The sequence below is a fragment of the Nanorana parkeri genome, unplaced genomic scaffold (assembly GCF_000935625.1).
Source record: "Nanorana parkeri isolate BGI_ZX_2015 unplaced genomic scaffold, ASM93562v1 scaffold1432, whole genome shotgun sequence".
In the NCBI taxonomy this organism is placed as follows: Eukaryota; Metazoa; Chordata; class Amphibia; order Anura; family Dicroglossidae; genus Nanorana; species Nanorana parkeri.
The window spans coordinates 430,562-438,353 of NW_017307700.1; the positions used below are offsets into that span (position 1 = coordinate 430,562).

Sequence of the window (7,792 nt, forward strand, 5' to 3'; positions counted from 1 at the left end):
CAGCTAAATTAGGACCCCACCTGGAGCTCCTCCCACTGGACCAGCGCGCCGCTGACTCGTCCCTGCTCTCTCTTTGATCGATCACCGGCACACGTACACAGTGAGTGAGGGCAGATTTGGGGGGGGGAGGGGAGAGACATTTATTAAGCAATTATATATGTATTGTCTGCACTGTATTAGCAGTATATACTCTATATAGAGTATATACTGCTAATACAGTGCAGACATTACATTTACAATTATACTAACATGAATGTATTAAATGATCTGTATGTAGCCCTGTACTATGGATCATTTAACCCATTCATGTTAGCAGAGGATCATTGTAAATGTATTGTTGCAGGCACTCTATATGTACATGTACTATATACTAAATATAGAATGCACTGAACAATAGATTTACAATTATCCTCTGCTAATATGAATGGGTTAAATGATCCGTAGTACATGATATGTAGCCCTGTACCCCCTTTTCCACTTACAGAGCTAGGTTATTTTTCTTTTAAATAAATATTCATGTAATTTTATTGGTATCTCTCTACCAGTAGCTGCCTCATTTCCCACCCTCGGCTTATATTCGAGTCAATACGTTTTCCCAGTTTTTTGTGGTAAAATTAGGTACCTCGGCTTATATTCGGGACGGCTTATACTCGAGTATATACGGTAGCTAGTCTCATTTTAAAGATCATCACACAGGTGTACGAGGCAGATTAAAGTGTATGTCAGGGCACAAAAAAATAAGATACATAGCACTTTAGTTAGTCTTGTATCTTCTACTGATTGTTGTATTTGGGAATGTTCAACAAAGTAATTTTTCTCTTTTCCTTCATAGCCTAATGCATCTCCTGATACCAACCTTATATCATATCAAATATTCCAGTGAAGCAAACAAGTCCACACCAGTTTTTAATCTTACTGAAAAACCAAAGACTGTGCATCTACTTTTGGATTTCATGTTGGATGTACTTCTGATGCCTTACGGGTAATAATCAGTTTAATTATTTTAATCTGTCTTGCTACCTATTGAGTTTGTCCAGTAAATATGGCAGTGCAAAAAGCACAGTGATCCATAGTAAGTAGGGATGTCCCGATGCCAAAAAATGTACAAATACTTATGAAAATGCCCCGATACATAGCGCCGATACCAGTGCTTTAATTTTTTTAGATCGCTTCAGGCTGCCCAGAGGTACCACGCTTGTTGGAGTCCTGAGTGCAAATTGTGGTTGCCAGCTGGAACAGTGTTTTAGTATGTGTTGCATGTGCAGTTTTGTACATCCTTTTTGGCAGTCTTGTAGTATATTTTTTGCATTACATTTTTCAGATTTGTGTTGAATGAACCCCCAAAAAGTACACCTCCTGGACAGGGATCTTCCTCAGCAGGAGGGACAAGTGGTGTGGGCATTCCGCAGCCACCTCCTGGCTTGAGTTTTTATGCCGCAAAGAGAGTTGTCGGAGACAATCAATGGACATCAGAACAGCTAGAACAGGTAATGAAAACATCTTTGCTTCTAGAATTTCTTTAAAGTGACACTAAACTCAGCAATTCAATCTTAAAAATGCATTCAAGTACCGTCACTATTAACAGAAATGTAGCTTTTGTTCCCTGTGTGTATTAAAGTAGCCACCACTCCAAGCTCGCTCCTGTGATGGACTTCGACCTTTTTGTTTTCCTTTCTATTGCTGTCCTTTTAGAAGAGGTTTTGCACATTGGATACAGAAGGACATGCTTCGCTCTGACTTTCAGGATATTAAGGTTTATATAGTTAGTTTGTGGGCTCCAATAACACACTTGACGGGGGACAGGCAACATGGTAGGCATGTGATTAAACGTTGGTTTATCTTGATCACTACAGGTTTACTTGGACAAATCTTGCATTGTTTTTTAAATGCTGTATCTGCCTTGATCACTCATAAAATATGCGTGCCCATTGCTGTACTGACATTAACTGCACAACTTGCACCCTTTCTCTTACTTGCAGTGCAAACTGGGAATAGTGAAGTTTATAGAAGCTGAGCAGGTGCCTGAGCTGGAAGCGGTCATTCATCTGGTTGTTGCCTCCAGTGATACCAGACATAGTGTGGCAACTGCAGCAGATCTGGAGCTGAAAAGCAAGCAGAGGTGAGCCAGTACAGTGTAAAATAGTGTCCCTGATATTGAGTTTACCATTTTGTTAAAAGGGCACTTGAGAGGAGCTGATTTTGTCCCGTTGTTTTTAGTCCTAAGCGTCCAGCATTTATTTTGTTTTCCTCATTCTGGCTTCTTCTTTCTGCCCTGTAGGTAAGTTTTCAGGGCTAAGGACTTGGCATCGATGCAGAGCTTTTAGCACTGAAAACTAAAATTCCTTGATTTCCCAAAGTGCTACTATCATCTAAAACACACTGAAAATATGAACAATTGTGTAAAGTGTCACCGTTCCTACTATGTGTTTATACAGGCATTCTGACATCTGGACAGACCTGAAAAATGTTATGTGGTTTTTAAGTTCATCCATATAGAGTGAATAATAATCCACTAAAAGATAACAACCACTGGCGCCCAATAGAACCGTCCTTGTGGAAAGAGGAAGAACTCCAGAAACGCGGGGCAGCTCCTCACAGTCAGGGAAACTGGGTATCTAGCAACAGAGAAGCACAAGGAGCGCCTCCATAGTGTAAAAATGACTTTATTTGATAATAAAAACAGCTGAAACGTATTAAACAAACAAGAGGTTCTGACGAAAGGGGTTCGGACGCAGAAGCGCATCAACCAGAGAAGTATGTGCAGCAAGAATGACTTAGCTCTTCATCCGCACTTTTAAAGCCTCAGATGTCTGTCCATACTCGGCTTTCTTGAGATCTTAACACTACAAGCCTGTTACCATTGGTTGTTTGTGAGTACATTTCAGCTGTTTTTATTATGGAATAAAGTAGTTTTTACACTATGGAGGCGCTCCTTGTACTTCTCTGTTGCTAGATACCCAGTTTCCCTGACTGTGAGGAGCTGCCCCGCGTTTCTGGAGTTCTTCCTCTTTCTTCTCTGCTGCTGAATAATAATCCAGTAAAATGTTCTTTTAAATGCTGCTTTACTGGATATGTAACAGTTGGAGTAAAAATATACTATAGGTAATCCTGTTTTTGCTTGATATCGGCTATGTTTAAAAGGTTATTGATGAAAGAGGTTATTTTATTTTTACAATCTTTTACATTTGTTATTTTACAAGCCTAAACACAGCAGTATAACCGTAAATGGCCATTTTGCATATATTAAGTTCCTTCCTTTGTTATCTATTACATTTCTCACATGGATAGCAAACTATAAATTGATTAAAGTGTTGATTTTGTTTTTTATGTGTTGTTAATTCTCTGCTTTTGTGTACATTTTAAAACCTTGTATTCCTTCTCTTTTTTTTTTTGTAGTTTAATTGACTGGAACGATCCTATCATTATCGGCAAACTGTATAAAGTTTATTTGGGAGACATACCTCTTAAAACAAAAGAGGTAAGAGATTGTTTGTTTGTTTTTTCTGTTGAAAGACATATGTTGAAGAATGCTAAGTACTTCTTGAATGGGAAATGGCTACATAACAAATGTACTTCTAAAAAAAAACATGCTGGGAGAAATTCATAGTTAGCCTTTGCTGACCTCTATCTGAAATTGTGCCTGGCTTCAATACTTTGCTAGCTTGCAGCTTGGAAAGTCACCATCCTGGAGAGCAAGTATGTGGCTTGGAAAGCCAGTGTGTCCTGATGCAAGCATGCGGCTTGGAATGTCTGTGACCTGAAGCGGGCTTGCAGCTCTTAAAGTCAGATTGACCTTGAGAAAACATGCAGTATGGAAAGTCGGTGACCTGGAGCGAGTGTGTAGCTTGGAAAATCAGCGTGACCTAAAGCAAGCATGTGGCTTTGAAAGTCAGTGTTACTTGGAGCCAACATGAGGTTTGTTTAGGAATAGTCTAGAACAGGACTCAAAATTTCAAGTCCTAAGTTACTAGCCAAGCCTTAACAGTTACTCGCCATAAGTTGTCCCACTAACCCCTACTCTGCCCCGTCCTTAACTCCGCCAGGTCAGCGGTGTGACGCAGAGTACAGAGATCAGTAACAATGCAGAGTACACAGACCTGCGGTGTGATTCACAGTACAGAGACCTGCGGTGTGATTCACAGTACAGAGACCTGCGGTGTGATGCACAGTACAGAGACCTGCGATGAGATGCACAGTACAGAGACCTGCGATGTGATGCACAGTACAGGGACCCACTGGCGTAACCAGAGTAACCGGCGCCCGGGGGAGGACAAACTTTTGCGTCCCTCCTCCGTGATATGTGGGGGTGTACAGGTACAATGAGAGCATGCTGGGACATGTCGTAATTGCACTGCAAGTTCCAGCATGCCCTCATTGTCCCTGTACGCCCGCCAAATATGACCCAGGGAATAGTAACAAGCTGATTGGCAGGCTCCTGTCCTCCTATGTAGTGGAGCCCAGGTCCCTGTAGGGAAGGAGCCCAATCAACTTGTTATCATGGCAAGTGGACCGTTACATTTGTTTACTTTTTAATCACCTTTTTTGGACGGAGCCCAAGGGACGGAGGAGAGAGGTAAGTGAAGGGGGGGTGGCAGGGGGAGGAGGACGGACATATTCCTTTCCTCGGCCGCTCTATAGCGGCAGAGACCGAGGAGGAGAGAGAACTGACACGCTGTAGAAGCGGCAGCAGTGTCCGTCCGTCCCCCCCCTGAATTTCCACTCGCCCCCCACGCAATTTTCACTCGCCAATGATGTCTGCACACCATTCTGCTTCGGAATATCATCTTTATTCGCATTCCGTTAGCATGACATATAGATGCAACTTTTCGGAGGTTCACAGGGCCCCTTTTGCCAGGCAAAGTGTTGCGTTTTTAGGAATAGTACCCTTGAGATAGACTGCGGCTTGAAAAATCAGTGTGACCTGGAGTGAGCATGTAGCTTGAAAAGTTAGTAGTGCTGCTTTGCATACTTGCTAAAGCTCATAGACTTTGAAAGTACTAAAGCCATTGCATGGCAACCAGGAAATTAATTTTTTTAGGAGAGATGATTAACAGCCTCCATACTACCTGACTACAGGTTTTTATAAATATTTGTGTGCAAATAAGTTACCTTAGCTCCTGTATAGTAATGATCCATCTCTCAGCTCTGTACTGTAAAATCCACATTTGTATCCATACCGGAAATGACAGCTTCCGGTGAGCTGTGCCTATGAGTGCTCTTGTACAGGGAAGCAACAATGTCATTTATCCACCCCTTCTCTCCCCTTGTCCATTCACAGAGAGCCTTGTATTTTGTGAATGCTTCACTGAATACACAGGGTTCTGTAAATGGACAATGGGAGAGGAGAGGTGGATAAACAACAATGTCGCTTCCCTGTATGAGAGTTGCAGCGCTCATACCTGGAGCTCAGTAGCAGTATAGCGATTGCACACATCTCTTAACTGCAAACATGCTGATAGAGAGTTGAGTGAGCCAAGTGATGTTCAGTATGCTATTTCTACAGGTGAAACTCGGAAAATTAGAATATCGTGCAAAAGTTCATTTATTTCACTAATGCAACTTAGCCGTCTACCAGGAGATTTTGGAGCACTTCATGCTTTCTTCCACAGACGAGCTCTATGGGGATGCTGACTTCATTTTCCAGCAGGACTTGGCACCTGCCCACACTGCCAAAAATTTTCTGAAATTGTGGATCTGGGTTTTCATGAGCTGTAAGCCATAATCATCACTATTATGACAAATCACAGCTTGAACTATCTTGCTTTGCATGTAATGAGTCTATCTCATATATTAGTTTCACCTTTTTAAGTTGCATTAGTAAAATAAATTAACTTTTGCACGATATTCTAATTTTTTGAGTTTCACCTGTATTATCTAATGTGTGTTCTGGTTGACGGTTGTGCTGCCAGTGCAGTGGTCCAGGACTTGGCTTTCTGACAAGTATATATACATTTCAACAGTGTATTTTGTTGCTTACCTTGAGTTTCGATTTGATTGGTTGAGTCTAGCTATTTCAACGGCTCCTTATTTTAAAAACCATGTAACGTAATTGCATTGGATTTCTCTCATTGAATATGAAGATGTTGTGATTATTTCTCTTAATCAAAGTCTAGTCTTTCGCATTGCTTCATAATTATGTCTGTTTAGTCACAAAGAAACATGAAATGTATCTTTTAGGGGAATGCCCTGAAGCCGGAACTGAGGAGAGACCCTGTCAGTACCCGTGTTAAACTGAAGGTTGTGCCCCACCTCTTGAGATCGAGACTGGCAGCAGAGTTATTTCCAGCCAACATACAGGTAAGCGTACAGAAATGCTTTGTGTTCAAAATCTAATTGGGGAATTCAATGCACTTTTAAACAAAACACCCTTTGGTGATTTTACTGGTTGCAGATGTTTAAAGGAACATTTTCTTAATAGAAACATGGAGGCTGCCACTGTTAATGTCTTCTGAGAATGCAATTTCCCTGGGTGACATGCTAATCCTCTTTAGTACTGTTAGTGACTGTCCTAGGACAAGCATACAGGTATTTTTTTTCCCCCCCAAGGCATGTCCCTGCCTTTGTTTTGCATCCTTGGCCTGCTTCCGTTATGTAGAAAGTAGGGATGCACCGATACTGATACTAGTATCGATATCGGTGCCAATACTGAGTATTTGGGCGAGTACTCATACTCGCCCAAATGCTCTGATACTTACCTCCGCTACCGGAACTTCCGATTAGAGGGTGATCTCCCTCTGACTGGCAGTGCCGAGGGAGCATGGAGCCGGCTTCCTTCCTTTTCAATCAGAAACCTGTGCAGCATATAATGACCCACCTCCCGGCTTCCTGATTGGTCAGAAAGCCAGGCTGCCTAGGAACAAGTGAAGCCAGCTTCCTAGCCAATCAGGGAGGCGGGACATGACGTGCCACCCGGCTTCCTGATTGGTTAGGAAGCCAGGCTGCCTACCAACAAGTGAACCTGGCTTCCTAGCCAATCTGGAAGCCGGGCGGCACATCATGACTAACGTCCCGGGTTTCTGATTGGTCAGGAAGCCAGGCTGTCTAGAAACAAGGGAAGCCGGCTTCTTAGCCAATCAGAAAGCCGGGGGGGGATGATTCATGATGTGCCGCCGGGCTTCCTAATTGGCTAGGAAGCTGTCTTCCTGACCAGTCGGGAACCCGGACGGCACCACATGACTGGTCAGGAAGCCAGGCAATAAAATATTGGTACTCGTACTTGCTACCGAAAACATGGTGCATCCCTAGTAGAAAGAAATTAAGTCAGAGTATCAATGTAACAGCCAGGGATCTAGCATTTTCAGGAAGAGGATAGCAACAACAGCCTCTATATTCCTCTTATCACAGGTTTAATTTAACTTCAATTATAGCATGATATCATCTTTACGTTTTAGTTTTTCGGTGAGGCATTGCTAAGGTGATATGCAAAGCTACCGGTTTTCAGTTTACTGAAGATGTCTGAATAATGTATTCTGGTTGCTATCCGTTACATTTCTTTCTCGTTTCATCCTGCTGAGTTTGATACTGGCTTTTGTAAATAAAAGAGAAGGTGGCAGAACGTTTCTAGAATGTGTATATATTAAACTACTGCAATAAAATATCTGATGTTTATATGGATGTTGTGCTATGGAGATATGATGGAAATATTAAAGACCATCTCCGGCAAACCAAAAAAAGTACCCTTGCAGTCAGGGCCGTATCTGCCGCGAGGCAAACAAGGCGTTTGCCTGGAGCGGCAGATTCGCTGAGGGCGGCGTTGCTGCCTTGCCTAGGACAAAGCTGCACATCCCCCCCC

At 42.5% G+C, this 7,792-nt stretch overlaps 1 protein-coding gene across 1 annotated transcript in view; it reads left to right on the plus strand.

The window, feature by feature from the left end:
- The window catches only part of KIAA0368 (KIAA0368 ortholog), a 73,592-nt gene that overhangs the window by 14,473 nt on the left and 51,327 nt on the right, over positions 1-7,792 (plus strand). The window contains exons 5-9 of the mRNA XM_018569951.1: positions 833-982; positions 1,322-1,487; positions 1,980-2,119; positions 3,397-3,478; positions 6,178-6,297. Of these exons, the coding sequence (XP_018425453.1) occupies positions 833-982; positions 1,322-1,487; positions 1,980-2,119; positions 3,397-3,478; positions 6,178-6,297 (658 nt within the window). The remainder of the gene's footprint in view (positions 1-832; positions 983-1,321; positions 1,488-1,979; positions 2,120-3,396; positions 3,479-6,177; positions 6,298-7,792) is intronic.